Genomic DNA, 17,702 nt, shown 5'->3' with positions numbered 1-17,702 from the left:
AAGCAAAGGGGTTTCTCATAAAACACGTTCTCTGGCAAGGAAATGTTCTATATTTTTTTCTGTTCATTCTTTGCAGCAGCTAAGCCAGGGGCTCATAGAAGTTACTCAGTAATGGCTTACCTGGTCGACATCAGCATTTCTTGGAAGAAAATAAACAATATTATTAGTGATCTTCTGGGAAAGTCTGAAAATTTCAAAGGTGGAGAACAGTTAAGGAAAAGTAACAAAAACAGCAGCTAATTTCTGACCAAAAAGAGATGTTCTTTCCTTATCATAACCCAAATGTATTTCGATATATAACAAAGAGGCACAATTTAAATCCTCTAATGCAGTGGTTCTCAATCTCCTAATGCTATGACCCTTTAATACAGTTCCTCATGTTGTGGTGACCCCCAACCATAAATTATTTTCGTTGCTACTTCATAACTGTAATTTTTCTACTGTAATGAATCGTCATGTAAATATCTGATATGCACGCTGTATTTAGGTGACCCTTGTGAAAGGGTCGTTCGACCCCCAAAGAGGTCGTGATCCACAGGTTGAGAACCGCTGCTCTAATGAAACCTAAGCACAAATTAAATATAAGATTTGGTAATGGAGCAATAACTGTTCCTCATACATCAAAAATTAGAGGTCAGATGTATTTATTCAATTACCCTAGAGGTAGGCAGCCAAGAGTCAAAAGTACACGTTTTTTCTTTTTGCCATTTCTTAATTAATGAAAAAAAATAGGAAGGCATAATACCATTTCTTTCCAATCAAGAATAAAAACAAGTAACTCTGGCCTCCTGTAGTCTACATTCTAAATTGTAATTAGGAATTTAGAAACATGTTTCCTGAAACATGGGAAGTGTCAGGTGAAGAAAGGAATAAATAATACATGTTATTCTTTAAGAAATAGAGTTTGCTTCAGTATCTCAGAGGAGCAACAGAAAAAATTTGAAGGCTCGGCACCTGTAGCTCAAATGGCTAAGGTGCCAGCCTCAAATACCTCAGAGCTGGTGGGTTCGAATCCAGCCCGGGCCTGCCAAACAATGACAACTACAACCAAAAAATAGCAGGGCATTCTGGTGGGTGCCTGTAGTCTCAGCTACTCGGGAGGCTGAGGCAAGAGAATCGCTTAAGCCCAGAAGTTGGAGGTTGCTGTGAGCTGTGATGCTATGGCACTCTACCGAGGGCGACAGCTTCAGGCTCTTTCTCAAAAAAAGAAAAAGAAAAAATTTGAAGATATATAGCAAATTAACATGAGTCAGTATAAGTCAAAGTAATGTTATGGAATGGTCACACATACTCTATGGACAGAATTTGAGAAAATTTCCAATTTTCAGACAATAATTCCAAACAATTTATGCATTCTAATTGTTTCACAAGGGTAAAACTGGACAGTAATTAGATACAACCTCACATTGGCCATTAGTTCTGGAGATCAACCAACAAATTAATTTTTACAAACCTGCTTTTTATATGTCAAATAAACTAGAATCAAATGATATTAGCTAATCTATCTCTCCTCTTAATTAATTTCTTTTCTTTTTTTTTTTTTATTGTTGGGGATTCATTGAGGGTACAATAAGCCAGGTTACACAGATTGCAATTGTTAGGTAAAGTCCCTCTTGCAATCATGTCTTGCCCCCATAAAGTGTGACACACACCAAGGCTCCACCCCCCTCCCACCTTCCCTCTTTCTGTTTCCCCGCCATAACCATAATTGTCATTAATTGTCCTCATATCAAAATTGAGTACATAGGATTCATGCTTCTCCATTCTTGTGATGCTTTACTAAGAATAATGTCTTCCACGTCCATCCAGGTTAATACGAAGGATGTAAAGTCTCCATTTTTTTTAATGGCTGAATAGTATTCCATGGTATACATATACCACAGCTTGTTAATCCATTCCTGAGTTGGTGGGCATTTAGGCTGTTTCCACATTTTGGCGATTGTAAATTGAGCTGCAATAAACAGTCTAGTACAAGTGTCCTTATGATAAAAGGATTTCTTTCCTTCTGGGTAGATGCCCAGTAATGGGACTACAGGATCAAATGGGAGGTCTAGCTTGAGTGCTTTGAGGTTTCTCCATACTTCCCTCCAGAAAGGTTGTATTAGTTTGCAGTCCCACCAGCAGTGTAAAAGTGTTCCCTTCTCTCCACATCCACGCCAGCATCTGCAGTTTTGAGATTTTGTGATGTGGGCCATTCTCACTGGGGTTAGATGATATCTCAGGGTGGTTTTGATTTGCATTTCTCTAATATATAGAGATGATGAACATTTTTTCATGTGTTTGTTAGCCATTCGTCTGTCGTCTTTAGAGAAAGTTCTATTCATGTCTCTTGCCCATTGATATAAGGGATTGTTGGCTTTTTTCATGTGGATTAATTTGAGTTCTCTATAGATCCTAGTTATCAAGCTTTTGTCTGATTGAAAATATGCAAATATCCTTTCCCATTGTGTAGGTTGTCTCTTTGCTTTGGTTATTGTCTCCTTAGCTGTACAGAAGCTTTTCAGTTTAATGAAGTCCCATTTGTTTATTTTTGTTGTTCTTGCAATTGCCATGGCAGTCTTCTTCATGAAGTCTTTCCCCAGGCCAATATCTTTCAGTGTTTTTCCTATGCTTTCTTGGAGGATTTTTATTGTTTCGTGCCTTAAATTTAAGTCCTTTATCCATCTTGAATCAATTTTTGTGAATGGGGAAAGGTGTGGGTCCACTTTCAGTCTTTTACATGTAGACATCCAGTTCTCCCAACACCATTTATTGAATAGGGAGTCTTTTCCCCAAGGTATGTTCTTGTTTGGTTTATCAAAGATTAGGTGGTTGTAAAATGTTAGTTTCATTTCTTCGTTTTCAATTCGATTCCAAGTGTCTATGTCTCTGTTTTTGTGCCAGTACCATGCTGTCTTGAGCACTATGGCTTTGTAGTACAGACTAAAATCTGGTATGCTGATGCCCCCAGCTTTATTTTTGTTACAGAGAACTGCCTTAGCTATACGGGTTTTTTTCCGGTTCCATACAAAACGCAGAATCATTTTTTCCAAATCTTGAAAGTACGATGTTGGTATTTTGATAGGAATGGCATTGAATAGGTAGATTGCTTTGGGAAGTATAGACATTTTAACAATGTTGATTCTTCCCATCCATGAGCATGTATGTTCTTCCATTTGTTAATATCCTCTGCTATTTCCTTTCTGAGGATTTCATAGTTTTCTTTATAGAGGTCCTTCACCTCCTTCGTTAGGTATACTCCTAGGTATTTCATTTTCTTTGAAACTATGGTGAAGGGAGTTGTGTCCTTAATTAGCTTCTCATCTTGACTGTTATTGGTGTACACAAAGGCTACTGACTTGTGGACATTGATTGTATATCCTGAAACATTACTGTATTTTTTGATGACTTCTAGGAGTCTTGTGGTTGAGTCTTTGGGGTTCTCTAAGTATAAGATCATGTCGTCAGCAAAGAGGGAGAATTTGACCTCCTCTGCTCCCATTTGGATTCCCTTTATTTCCTTGTCTTGCCTAATTGTATTGGCTAGAACTTCCAGCACTACGTTGAATAGTAAAAGTGACAGAGGACAACCTTGTCTGGTTCCAGTTCTAAGAGGAAAAGCTTTCAGTTTTACTCCATTCAGTAAAATATTGGCTGTGGGTTTATCATAGATAGCTTCAATCAGTTTTAGAAATGTGTCACCTATCCCTATACTCTTCAGTGTTCTAATTAGAAAAGGATGCTGGATTTTATCAAATGCTTTTTCTGCATCTATTGAGAGGATCATGTGATCTTTATTTTTGCCTCTGTTAATATGGTGGATAACGTTTATAGACTTGCGTATGTTAAACCAGCCTTGCATCCCTGGGATGAAGCCTATTTGATCATGATGAATGACTTTTTTGATGATAAGCTGTAATCTATTGGCTAGGATTTTGTTCAGAATTTTTGCGTCTATATTCATGAGTGAGATTGGTCTGAAATTCTCCTTTTTGTTTGGGTCTTTTCCTGGTTTTGGTATCAGGGTGATGTTTGCTTCATAGAATGTGTTGGGGAAGATTCCTTCTTCCTCAATTTTTTGGAATAATTTCTGCAGTACAGGAATAAGCTCTTCCTTGAAGGTTTGATAGAATTCTGGAGTGAAGCCATCTGGACCAGGGCATTTTTTGGTTGGAAGATTTTTTATTGTTTCTTTGATCTTAGTGCTTGAAATTGGTCTGTTCAGGAGCTCTATTTCTTCCTGGCTGAGTCTAGGGAGAGGGTGTGATTCCAAATATTGTTCCATTTCTTTCACATTGTCAAATTTCTGGGCATAGAGTTTCCAGTAGTATTCAGAGATGATCTGTTGTATCTCTGTGGGATCAGTTGTTATTTCCCCTTTATCATTTCTGATTGAGGTTACTAGAGATTTTACTTTTCTATTCCTCGTTAGTCTGGCCAATGGTTTATCTATTTTATTTATTTTTTCAAAAAACCAACTCCTTGTTTCATTAATTTTCTGAATGATTCTTTTGTTTTCAATTTCATTGATCTCTGATTTGATTTTGGATATTTCTTTTCTTCTACTGAGTTTAGGCTTAGATTGTTCTTTTTTTTCCAATTCCATAAGATCTCTTGTGAGATTGTTGATGTGCTCTCTTTCTGTTTTTCGAATGTAGGCATCTAAAGCGATGAATTTCCCTCTCAAAACTGCTTTTGCAGTATCCCACAGGTTTTGGTAGCTTGTGTCTTCATTGTTATGCTCAAGGAAGTTAATGATTTCCTGTTTTATTTCTTCGTGCACCCATCTGTTATTCAACAGAAGATTGTTTAATTTCCATGCCTTTGGGTGGGGTTGAGCATTTTTGTTAGAGTTGAGTTCCACCTTTAGTGCCTTATGGTCTGAGAAGATACAAGGTAAAATTTCAATTCTTTTGATTCTGTTGATATTTGTTTTGTGTCCCAGGATATGATCAATTTTGGAGAATGTTCCATGGGGTGATGAGAAGAATGTATATTCTTTATCTTTGGGATGGAGTGTTCTATATGCGTCTATCAAGCACAGTTGTTCTAGGGTCTCATTTAAGTCTCTTATATCCTTGTTTAATTTCTGTTTAGAGGATCTGTTTAGTGTTTCTGTTAAGTGATAAGGTCCCCTGTTATTATGGTATTATCAGATATCATATTGCTCAGACTGAGTAAGGTCTGTTTCAAGAATCTGGGAGCATTTAAATTGGGTGCATAGATATTTAGAATTGAAATGTCTTCTTGTTGTATTTTTCCCTTGACCAATATAAAGTGACCATCTTTTTGACTTCAGTTGCTTTAAATCCACATGTATCTGAAAATAAGATTGCAACTCCTCTTTTCTTCTGAATTCCATTTGCCTGAAAAATTGTCTTCCAACCCTTGAGTTGGAGCTTTAATTTGTCTTTTGAAGCCAGGAGTGTTTCTTGCAGACAGCAAATGGATGGCTTGTGTTTTTTAATCCAGTCAACCAATCTATGTCTCTTCAATGGGGAATTCAAGCCATTAACATTTATTGAGATAACTGATAAGTGTGGTAGTATTGTATTCGTCTTATTTTGTGAGAGTCCATTGCTTAGTTTTATCTTTTGCAACAGTGTGGAGGTTAGGTTCTGTCCTTTAATTTCTGAGTTCTTACTTTGCTGCTGATCCATTGTGGTGGTCAGTGTGCAGAACAGGTTGAAGTATTTCCTGTAGAGCTGGTCTTGTGGCGAATTTCCTCAATGTTTGTACATCTGTAAATGATTTGATTTCTCCATCAATTTTGAAGCTTAGCTTAGCAGGGTACAGAATTCTGGGCTGGAAATTGTTCTGTTTAAGTAGATTAAAGTTAGATGACCATTGTCTTCTTGCTTGGAAAGTTTCATTAGAGAAGTCTGCAGTCACTCTGATGGATTTGCCCCTGTAGGTCAACTGGCGCTTACTCCTGGCAGCTTGCAGAATCTTTTCTTTTGTCTTGACTTTGGACAGGTTCATCACAATGTGTCTTGGAGAAGCTCGGTTAGAGTTGAGGCGACCTGGGGTCCGATAGCCCTCTGAAAGCAGTGTGTCAGAATCTTTGGTGATATTTGGGAAATTTTCTTTTATAATATTCTCTAGTATGGCTTCCATTCCTCTGGGGCATTCTTCTTCCCCTTCTGGAATTCCTATAACTTGTATGTTGGAACGCTTCATAAAGTCCCATAATTCTGACAGTGAATGTTCTGCTTTCTCTCTCTTCTTTTCTGCCTCTTTTACTCTCTGAGTTATCTCAAAAACTTTGTCTTCTACCTCTGAAATTCTTTCTTCTGCATGGTCTAACCTGTTGCTGATACTTTCCATTGCATCTTTAAGTTCCCTGATTGACTGTTTCATTTCCTTCAGCTCTGCTATATCCTTTTTATATTCTTCATATCGTTCATCTCTTATTTGATTCTGTTTTTGAATTTCCTTTTGGTTAATTTCCACTTTATTAGCAATTTCCTTCATTGTTTCCATCATCATTTCTTTCATTGTTTTCAACATGTGTATTCTAAATTCCCTTTCTGTCATTCCTAACATTTCTGTATAGGTGGAATCCTCTGCAGTAGCTACCTCATGGTCCCTTGGCGGGGTTGTTCTGGACTGGTTCTTCATGTTGCCTGGAGTTTTCTGCTGATTCTTCCTCATGAGTGATTTCTTTTATCTGTTTCCTTGCCCTAATTTTCCTTTCACTTCCTCTTGCTCTTTAAGTTCTCGTGCCTGTAGAAGTTGTGGGCGGGTTTAGACGGATTGAACACACGCGACCACGTGCCGGTTTTCCACTGTTTTAGTCCTCCTCTTGGGGTCCAGAAGTCTCTCGCTGACTCCCTGTATCCTCTCAGGGGTGATGATAGGCAGATCCCACCAGCCAGAGATGCCTGGAGTCCTATCTCCCCAGACTCACGGTGCCCAGATGCAAGGAAGCTGTTCCTCTTAATTAATTTCTGTCTCTCACATACACCTCCCACTCCCTTCCTCTCCACATCATTAAGTAAACTGTTAGGACTTTGAAAGGATATCCATCAGGAGACATCATCGTCCTAATGTCAAAGGTCTCTGCGGTGGCGTAGTCTGGCCCTCCCCAGGGTGGGCTGAGGAATACAACATCAGCCTTTAAACCAGAAGCCAGTTGCAGGAAATCTCCACAGATGAACTCTATCTTATCTGCTACACCATAAACTTCTGCATTATTACGAGCAAGATCAATCTTACCAGGGTCGATATCAATGGCAATCACTAAAAAGGGAATAGAAAAAATGAGTCAATTGATATTTATTCATACAAGACTGTTTTACCAATATTCTGGTATCTTCTGTATAAGAATCATTTTCAAAGATCCAGAGATACTTAGTCATATATACCAGAGATGAAAACCTCAGTTAAATTTTTTAATTTAAATTAGAAAGATGCACTTGTATCAAACCAAGAAAATGTGACTTAAAGACCTGGCTTTCTTTTTTTTTTTTTGTAGAGACAGGGTCTCACTTTATGGCCCTCGGTAGAGTGCCATGGCATCACACGGCTCACAGCAACCTCCAACTCCTGGGCTTAAGTGATTCTCTTGCCTCAGCCTCCCGAGTAGCTGGGACTACAGGCGCCCGCCACAACGCCCAGCTATTTTTTGGTTGCAGTTCAGCCAGGGCCGGGTTTGAACCCACCACCCTCAGTATATGGGGCCGGCGCCTTACCTTCTAAGTTGTCTCACTCAGACAGCTTTATCTAAACAAGTGGTGAAAGCTGTCAAAAAATATATACTGAGGGCCAAATACATGGTACAGCCTGAGCAGCAAACACTTGAAGAGGTCACTGGCTACATATAAAGCCTATAATGCTAGGTTTAAGAAAAACAAATTTCCTGAAAATGTGGCAATGCACAAATAAAGACACATTTAACATTTTCCACAGAAAACTACAATGAAACACATTTTGAAAAACCTAGATAGCCAGCCAGAAGAGGTGGCTCACGCCTGTAATCCTAGCACTTTAAGAGGCTGAGGAGGATGGACTGCTTGAGCTCACAAGTTTGAGACCAGCCTGAGCCAGAGAGACCACGCCTCTAAAAATAGCTGGGCGTTGTGGCAGGCAGCTGTAGTCCCAGCTACTTGGGAGGCTGAAGCAAGAGAATCGCTTAAGCCCAGGAGTTTGAGGTTGCCGTGAGCTGTGACACTGTGGCACTCTACAAAGTGAGACTGTCTCAAAAGAACAAAAACAATGGGTTGGCGCCTATAGCTCCAGTGGCTAAGGCGCCAGCCACATACACCAGAGATCCAGCCCGGGCCTGCCAAACAATGATAGACAACCAAAAAATGGCCGGGTGTTGTGGCAGATGCCTGTAGTGCCACCTACTTAAGAGGCTGAGGCAAGAGAATTACTTGAGCCCAGGAGTTGGAGGTTGCTGTGAGCTGTGATGCCACGGCATTCTACCCAGGGTGACAGCTTGAGGCTCTGTCTCAGAAAAACAAAAACAAAACAACCCCCACCCCAAAACCTAGACATCCAAATTACGAAGAAATGTACAAGCAGCTGCTGCTGCTATTTAATGAGACATTTTAGGTAGAGGGAACAGACAATATTATGTTTTGTATCAAATACACTTTCGTTTAATTTATTGCAATTTCATAATTAGCAATGCAAACATAAGTTAATGTTAGCTCACTGCTGCCTTGGAGTAAATTACTCAAGTACACTTTTATGTGTGCCAGAGTGTTCATGGCAATATGCTATACTGGAAAGGGCTGAGCGGAACCTTGATGCATTAGCATGGTTGTCAGGAAAATATCATTTTTCAGAAAATCCTACTACCCAAATTTGTTAACAGATTTGAGAAATAATCCATTCAATCATTTCTACAATGAATACAAGCACCCAATTCCAACTGCAAAATCATGCACCTATGATGCTGTTTTTCCTGCTCTAAATAAACTAATATTTACATTTATGAGAAAAGATCCTTTTTAGCTACTTAATCTGCTACATTTATAGTTCACAGATGGAAAGATATGCTGACAATACCAAAAATTCAAAAGAAAAAATGACCTTTGGCATCAACCCTCCTCAGATCATCTCTCTTTCATCTGTATTTCTGTGAAGGCAGGTTTTGCTTTCAGGCCTAACAGAATCGAAGCACTAAGTCTATCACACGAGTGAAACGCTGACAAACAACAACGGCAGCCAGTAGCTACACGTGGCTAGTACCTTTAATCGGACTAAAATGAAATAATATTAAAAATTTAGATCCTCACAGCCACATCACCACACTTCAACCTTTCTTTTGGGGCGGGGATATGGAGTCTTACTTTGTTGCCCCTGGGAGAGTGCTGTGCTAAGATATACCTCACAAGATGGTTGACTAAATTAATTAGAACATACAGCTGACCCCCGACATCTTGTGCAGTCAAATCCATATAAAACTTTTAGGCTCCCGCCAAATTGAACTACTGATAGTTTACTGTTGACCTGAGGCCCTTCCGATAACATGAAGAGTTGATTAACACATAATTTCATAGGTTATATGTATTATATACTGCATAGATGTGGTACATAATTGGGAAATACATTTGTATTATACATACAGAATATTTCCCAATTCCTACAAATGTACTTCCCATTCAATCTGGGCTGCCACAAAGACAAATAGAAAGTGTAGAGTTTTCTATTTCTATATAAAAGAAAAGTTTTATCTTTTGCATCCCAGTGCATATATACTGTACTCTTAAATCCTAAGAGAAAACATATTTATAATACTATACTGCATTTATTGACACTGCGAGTTTACATCATGGGTCTGAAACAGCAGTGGCAGGCCTCAATCTACAGCATGTATGAAGCAATCCAAGTTTTTCTTGTAATGTCACGACTTTCCTCTGCTTCTTGGGAGAGCTTCCAGCATCACTAGTGGCAGAGCTTCCAGCATCACTAGTGGCACTTCACCTGGGTCCCCTAGTGAGGTTTATGGCATTGCAGTAAATGTAATAAAAATACTCAAGAACCTCTGGAGATCACTTTTTACTGCTATACTCAGTTTCCTGGCGAGATGAACTGCTTACAACATCTGAGCTCACCTCAGCAGCAATGAGAAGCGACTGAGAGACCGTCACACGATTACTAGTAAATTCTTGATTATCTGCAGTCACGACTTCATACTGCATCATTGCGTCTGTTTAGACTTCTCTCCACCGTGAACAGTGACATGTATAGCCTGTGTTCAGTCTGTTTAGACTTCTCTCCACCATGAACAGTGACACGCATAGCCTGTGTTCAGTCTATTTAGACTTCTCTCCACCGTGAACAGTGAGACGTATAGCCTGTGTTCAGTCTGTTTAGACTTCTCTCCACTGTGAACAGTGACATGCATAGCCTGTATTCAGGTGCGCAGGTTTTCATAAACATAAACTTTTTATAATACATTTATATGTTTTATGGTATCTACATATATTTTATAAATCTGTGACATAAATTTTTCTTAATTTTTTGGATATTTCTAGGCTACATGGTTCATCTCCAAGTTTTTCCAAATTCTCAAAAATATCTTGAAAATTTTCTAATATATTTACTGAAAAAAATATGGGTATAAAGTGGAGCCGTGCAAGAGATGATTGTTTTAAACATTTACACCAGTATGTGATAAAGTGTAAGTTAGCTATTCTTTTAAATATTTGGTATTAAATTATAAATTAAATCTCAGCGAAGTTAAGCTGTACAAAATGAAGAAAAATCTAGTGCAGAAAGATATAATTTAATAAAATAAAGTAGAACTCATTTATTGAATGAACTGGAAATAAGACGGTTCTCTTCCATTGATGGTTAATTACCTCTTTTTCCTGTTAAGGCGAACTGAATGGTATTTCCTCCAACTCCACAGAAAGCATCCACTACTACCTCACACTTGAAGGACTGACTGATGCGGCCAGCAATGTGCTCGGCGATCTTCTCAGGTGTAACTGAAAACCAGCCCTCTGCAAAGGAAGAGTATTTCTGATAATATGTTCAATTTTAAGAAGCCAAGCCAAGCATATACATATGAAATATTGCTATATATTACATATTTTTAAAAAGCTTAGGGCGGCTCCCATAGCTCAGTGGGTAGGTGCTGGCCACATACACCGAGGCTGATGGGTTCTGAACCCTGCCTGGGCCTGGTAAACAACAATGACAACTGCAACAGAAAAATAGCTGGGCGTTGTGGTGAGCACCTTGTAGTCCCAGCTACTTGGGAGGCTGAGGCAAGAGAATCACTTAAGCCCAAGAGTTGGAGGTTGCTGTGAGCTGTGACGCCACGACATTCTACCCAGGGTGACAGCTTGAGACTCTGTCTCAAAAAAAAAAAAAAAAAAGCTTAGTTCACCTTTACAAAAAAATTATAAATTACTTAGTTCTAAAAAAAATTCTAAAAAGTTTGTTACAAAAGCAGCAGTACCATTCCCACAGAAGCAATCATCTCGATTCTTAACCTGACTCTTTTGTAATACTATACCCCAGTCTTTCCTGTAACTAAATTATAACTTCAGTTTTTCTGTTTGAGGCAGAAAAATCTACTACCTATAGACTATCTGCTATGTAAAATGGAAAGTCAGCTGCTCTAATCAGCTGGCATCCCACATTCTACTGAGTGTCCCAATTATTTCATTCCTAACGAACAAGCAAAGACCCAGATTTGTACTGGACATTTTGGAATTGCGTGTTTTTAAAGGGTCAGAAAAAGCAAGGAGCTGATAGCAAATGGCCACAGAGATGCAAAATTACAGCGGGAATAGCAGAACTCTTACCATTTTCATAAATGAGGTCCTATGCCCACCCCAGAGGAAAAAATATTACCTTCCTTCTTTCCTGGTAGAAGAAATTTACATTTTTCAGAAAGATAATTCCCAAACAAAATGATGCACTAATTTTCCTGTTCCCTCCTCTTACCAAAACCTTAAACAGTTTCTCATTACTGGAAGAAGAATATTAACTTTTATAAAATTGCAGGTTTTTTCCAGTTGTATTTCTCCTTACAAACTCCTATGCTGTTTTTTCAATACTCATTTGAAAAAAACAGGAGGGTCACAGAACCCCCGAAATTCCAACACATATGAAGACTTTCTGATTTTGATAGTTAATAAAGACCAATATTTATTTAGGTAGCCCCAATATGAAAATGAATGTCAGCCTGCAAGACTGAGTTACACAAATAAATTGTTGAAGATCACAGCAGGAAAGCTCGAGAAAGAATTCAAAGTTTCTAGTGTTATTTCATTAATCATTCTGCGCTAGATATTTCTTCATCAGATATTCCGTTTAATAATCTACCAATTACTTTTGCTATATCTATCCTAAGACAAAACTTGAATCTGAAGTTTTTTTTTTGTTTTTGAGACAGAGTCTCAAGCTGTCGCCTTGGGTAGAGTGCGGAGGCATCACAGCTCACAGCAACCTCCAACTCCTGGGCTCAAGCGATTCTTCTACCTCTGCCTACCAAGTAGCTGGGACTACAGGTGCCTGCCACAACACCCAGCTATCTTTTGTTGCAGCCATCATTGTTGTTTAGCGGGCCCAGGCTGGATTTGAACCTGCCAGCTCAGGTGTATGTGGCTGGCGCCTTAGCCACTTGAGCCACAGGTGCTGAGCCCATTTTTTTTTTTTTTTCAGAGATAGTGTCTCACTTATCGTCCTTGGTAGAGTGCCATGGCGTCACAGCTCACAGCAACCTTCAATTCCTGGGCTTAGGCGATTCTCTTGCCTCAGTCTCCCAAGTAGCTGGGACTACAGGTGCCCGCCACAATGCCACAAAGTAAATATAAAACATAACCCTATACCAGATAAAAATATTGATAAAGGACAAAACGATTAGAGCATGGACTGTAGATTATAATACTATATAACAATGTTAAACTGGTAAATTTATCATTTTTATGCAAAAATATCCTTGTCCTTATGCTAAAAGTGTTAAGGGGTGGGGGCATGTGCACAACTAGGTCAGAAAAAAATACACACACATATGGAGACGGACGTTGATGAACAGCAAAATGTTGTAAATAGCTGAATCTGGGTAAAGAGGATATGAACATTCTCTGTAGCGTTCTTGCACATTTTTGCAAGTTTAAAATAAAGTTAAAAAATACATATATACTTTACCTCTGTCCAATTTAATCCCATCATCAAAACGGGAAAAGAGCCTATATCTCTGGGCCCAGTATTTTACTAGTTCAGGAACAGAAGCTATCTCAGGAGGCAGACCATTTACCCTTCTGTTCTTGGTTTTCTTCTTCTTTTTTCTTCCAACTAAAATAAAATACAAAGAATATAGATGCTATGAAAAAATGAGAATCAGGTAGGTGTGCTTATTTAAAAGTGTAGCTATACCAAATAGTTACAACTAGAACACTATGTGATGACGCAGAGCAGCGGTAGGGCTTCATGGAAACACCACTGGCTTTAATCACAGCCTCCATCAACTCATTGGCTTTGTAAGCTTGGAAAAGTAAACTCGGACTTCTAAACTCCAAATATGGAGAATGAATTAATGAGCCATCTAAGGAGTAGTATATTTAACTAACTGTTCACAGCGCTGATAATATGTAGAAGTACTATTATAGACATTGAGTTATTTACCTTTGTTAGCACAGACACTTTTCTAATTGAATTATAGAAATCTAAACATTTCCCTTCACTTCTTTAAAACAAAATATCCTAAGGACAATCCTTGAAGTCAGAAGGAATCTGAGAAAGTCAAACAGGGGTCACTAGTTCGGATCCAGAGAAAAGGATCTCATTCCTTTTTCTTAGATAAATGACTTGTACTAGTTTGGTTATTTGTTTTCAGTCCCCAGCAAATTAGAAGCAGCAACATAGAAAGATAAGAATTCTGTCACTGTTAAGTATAAACACAGGTGATGGCAGACAAACAATTAAACTGTCACGTTTAAAATGGTCTTTAAGGATAGGACTATGTCTTAATATGATTATCTGATCATTGCAAACAATGAACAATGTCGTCATGATTCAGTAAGATCAGACTCCTCCCCTCCACTCCCCCAAGTATTTTGATGGTGTTTATCAATAGTGAGGATAATGACACTTAGATGGAACAATTCCTTATTGCCCAAGACCATCTGTATATGACCAAACATTAAGTAACTCAAGTACTAAATGCCAGAATTTTTAGCCAGGTGTTGTGTGTACCTACAGTCCCAACTACTTGGGAGGCTGAGGCAAAAGAATCGCTTAAGCCCAAGAGTTTGAGGTTGCTGTGAGCTGTGATGCCATGGCACCTATCGAGGGTGACATAGTGAGACTGTTTCAAAAAAATAAATAAATAAATAAATAAAAAATAAACTAAGCTGTTCAGAAAGGCAAAGAAATAGGTGATACAAAGATCACAGGCACACACCCACACAAACCTGTACAAAGAAAAAAAAAATAAGGTATTTTCCTTAATACTAAATTAAGAAAGAAATGATAAAGGATCATAACAAATGTAATTGTTTCATAAGAATAAGTCTGAAATAATTTATCAAAAATTTGAATATTGTATCAAAGGAAAATTTCTACCTTGGGGCTGGGTGTGGTGGCTTACGCCTATAATCCAGTACTCTGGGAAGCCGAGGCAGGTAGATTGCTAGAGCTCAGAAGTTCAAGACCAGCCTGAGTAAGAGCAAGACCCTATCTCTACTAAAAATAGAAAAACCAGGCATTGTATCAGGCATCTGTAGTTCCAGCTAATTGGGAAGCTGATGTAAGAGGCTTTATTGAGCCCAGGGGTTTGAGATTGCTGAGAGCTATGACACCAAGAGACTCTTATCAGGGTAACAGAGTGAGACTCTGTCTCAGAGAAAAAAAAAAAGAAAGAAAGAAAGAAAACTTCTAGGATGGGTGTGGTGGCTCAAGCCTGTAATCCTAGCACTCTGGGAGGCCAAGGTGGGTGGACTGCTTGAGCTCGGGAGTTCAAGACCAGCCTGAGCCAGAGCAAGACCTTGTCTCTAAAAATAGCCAGGCATTGGGAGGTGCTTGTGGCTCAGTTGGTAAGGTGCCGGCCCCATATACCAAGGGTGACGGGTTCAAACCCGGCCCCGGCCAAACTGCAACCAAAAAATAGCTGGGCGTTGTGGCGGGAGCCTATAGTCCCAGCTACTCAGGAGGCTGAGGCAAGAGAATCGCTTAAGCCCAGGAGTTGGAGGTTGCTGTGAGCTGTGTGAGGCCACGGCACTCTACCGAGGGCCATAAGGTGAGACTGTCTCCACAAAAAAAAAAAAAAAAAAAATAGCCAGGCATTGGGGCGGGGGGGGCGGGCACTGTAGTCCTAGCTACTTGGGAGGCTGAGGCAAGAGAACTGCTTGAGCCCAAGAGTTGTTTTTTGAGACTCTATCTCAAGCTGTCGCCCTGGGTAGAGCGCTGTGGCAGAACTCTTGGGCATAAGTGATTCTCTTGCCTCAGCCTCCCAAGTAGCTGGGACTACAGGTACCCGCCATATCGCCCAGCTATTTTTTGGTTGCACTTGTCATTGTTGCTTAGCAGGCCTGGGCTGGGTTCGAACCTGTCACCCTAGATGTATGTGGCTGGCACCCTGCCTACTAGGCTATGGGCACCGCTGTGATGAGATTGCTGTGAGCTGTGATGCCAGGGTACTCTACCAAGGGCGAGAAAGTAAGACTGTCTACAAAAAAAAAGCCTCAATATTCTATTGAATACATTATTTTTAACCATAAAAGAACTTTTGCTATAAGAAATTAAAATAATACAAAAGTACATAAAGTGAAAAGTGTCACTCAGTTCTCTATTCATTAGAGCAAACTACTATGAATGCTTTTTTACATTAAAAAGAAAAAACCCTCCCAAAACTAGCCAGGCATCGTGGCCAGTGCCTGTAGTCCCAGCTACTTGGGAGGCTAAGGCAAGAGGATTGCTTAAGCCCAGGGGTTTGAGGTTGGTGTGAACTCTGACACCACGGCACTCTACCCAGGGAGACGGTGAGACTCTGTTGGTCCTCAGACACAGTGTTTTCACAGGCCGTCCCTGGTGCTAAATCACAGTCCCTTAAAATAGAACAGTTCTGCTTATTATATCTTCTCTCCACTTAAAGTAGCAGTGATCCGTTAGGTACAGATGATGCACATGTGAAAACTCAGATGTTACAAAAACGTATTTATCTAAACCCATCACTAACTTAAAGCATATTTATATGTCTGAAGGCCGCGCGCCTGTCTTCTTCAGAGAAGTTTCTCTTCAAATCCTTTGCCCAGCCTGCGATGGGATCCCTTGTTCTATTCTTGCTAATGTGTTTGAGTTCTCTGTGAATTCTGGTTATTAAACCTTTGTCGGAGACGTAACCTGCAAATATCTTCTCCCATTCCGAAGGCTGTTTGCTTGCTTTACTTACTGTGTTCTTGGCTATGCAGAAGCTTTTTAGTTTGATCAAGTCCCAGTAATGTATTTTTGAAGCTGCTTCAATTGCCCAGGGGGTCCTCCTCATAAAATACTTGCCCAGACGGATTTCTTCAAGGGTTTTCCCTGCACTCTCCTCTAGTATTTTTATAGTTTCATGTCTTAAGTTTAAATCTTTGATCCAGTGAGAGTCTATCTTAGTTAATGGTGAAAGGTGTGGGTCCAGTTTGTCTTCTACAGGTTGCCAGCCAGTTCACTCAGCACCATTTGTTAAATAGGGAATCTTTTCCCCACTGAATGTTTTTAACTGGCTTGTCAAAGATTAAATAACGGTAAGTAGCTGGGTTCATGTCTTGGTTCTCTATTCTGTTCCAGATATCTACTTCTCTGTTTTTGTGCCAATACCATGCTGTTTTGATCACTATCGATTTGTAATATAGTCTGAGGTCTGGTAGCGAATTCCTCCTGCTTTATTTTTATTTCTGAGTAATGTCTCGGCTATTCGAGGTTTTTTCTGATTCCATAGAAAACGAAGTATTGTTTTTGCAAGATCTTTAAAGTATGACAGTGGAGCTTTAATAGGGATTGCACTGAAATTATATATTGCTTTGGGTAGTAAGGACATTTTAACAATGTTGATTCTTCCCAGCCATGAGCATGGTATGTTTTTCCATTTGTTAATATTTTCAGCTATTTATTTTCTTAGAGTTTCATAGTTCTCTTTGTAGAGATCTTTCACATCCTTTGTTAGATAAATTCCCAAATATTTCATCTTCTTTGGCACTACTGTGAATGGGATAGAGTCCTTAACTGTTTTTCAACTTGACTATTTTTGGTATATATAAAGGCTACTGATTTGTGAATGTTGATTTTGTAACCTGATCTAACTCCAGTGAGACTAGCCTATATCACAAAATCCCAAGACCAGAGATGTTGGTGCGGATGTGGAGAAAAGGGAACACTTTTGCACTGCTGGTGGGAATGCAAATTAATACATTCCTTTTGGAAAGAGATATGGAGAACACTTAGAGATCTAAAAATAGATCTGCCATTCAATCCTATAATCCCTCTACTGGGCATATACCCAGAAGACCAAAAATCACATCGTAACAAAGATATTTGTACCAGAATGTTTATTGCAGCCCAATTCATAATTGTTAACTCATGGAAGAAGCCCAAGTGCCCATCGATCCATGAATGGATTAATAAATTGTGGTATATGTACACCATGGAATATTATGCAGCCTTAAAGAAAGATGGAGACTTTACCTCTTTCATGTCTACATGGATGGAGCTGGAACATATTCTTCTTAGAAAAGTACCTCAAGAATGGAAGAAAAAGTACCCAATATACTCAG

The 17,702-nt window shown here is 39.2% G+C and overlaps 1 protein-coding gene across 1 annotated transcript in view; it reads right to left on the bottom strand.

The window, feature by feature from the left end:
- TGS1 (trimethylguanosine synthase 1) overlaps positions 1–17,702 on the bottom strand; it is a 49,497-nt gene that overhangs the window by 8,320 nt on the left and 23,475 nt on the right. The window contains exons 9-12 of the mRNA XM_053558414.1: positions 13,099–13,245; positions 10,797–10,940; positions 7,005–7,221; positions 121–199 (exon numbers count right to left, since the gene is read on the bottom strand). Coding sequence (XP_053414389.1) covers positions 121–199; positions 7,005–7,221; positions 10,797–10,940; positions 13,099–13,245 — 587 coding nt within the window. The remainder of the gene's footprint in view (positions 1–120; positions 200–7,004; positions 7,222–10,796; positions 10,941–13,098; positions 13,246–17,702) is intronic.

Source organism: Nycticebus coucang, chromosome 13, assembly GCF_027406575.1.
Source record: "Nycticebus coucang isolate mNycCou1 chromosome 13, mNycCou1.pri, whole genome shotgun sequence".
Classification (NCBI taxonomy): Eukaryota; Metazoa; Chordata; class Mammalia; order Primates; family Lorisidae; genus Nycticebus; species Nycticebus coucang.
This window is presented reverse-complemented; position numbering and strand designations above follow the sequence as displayed.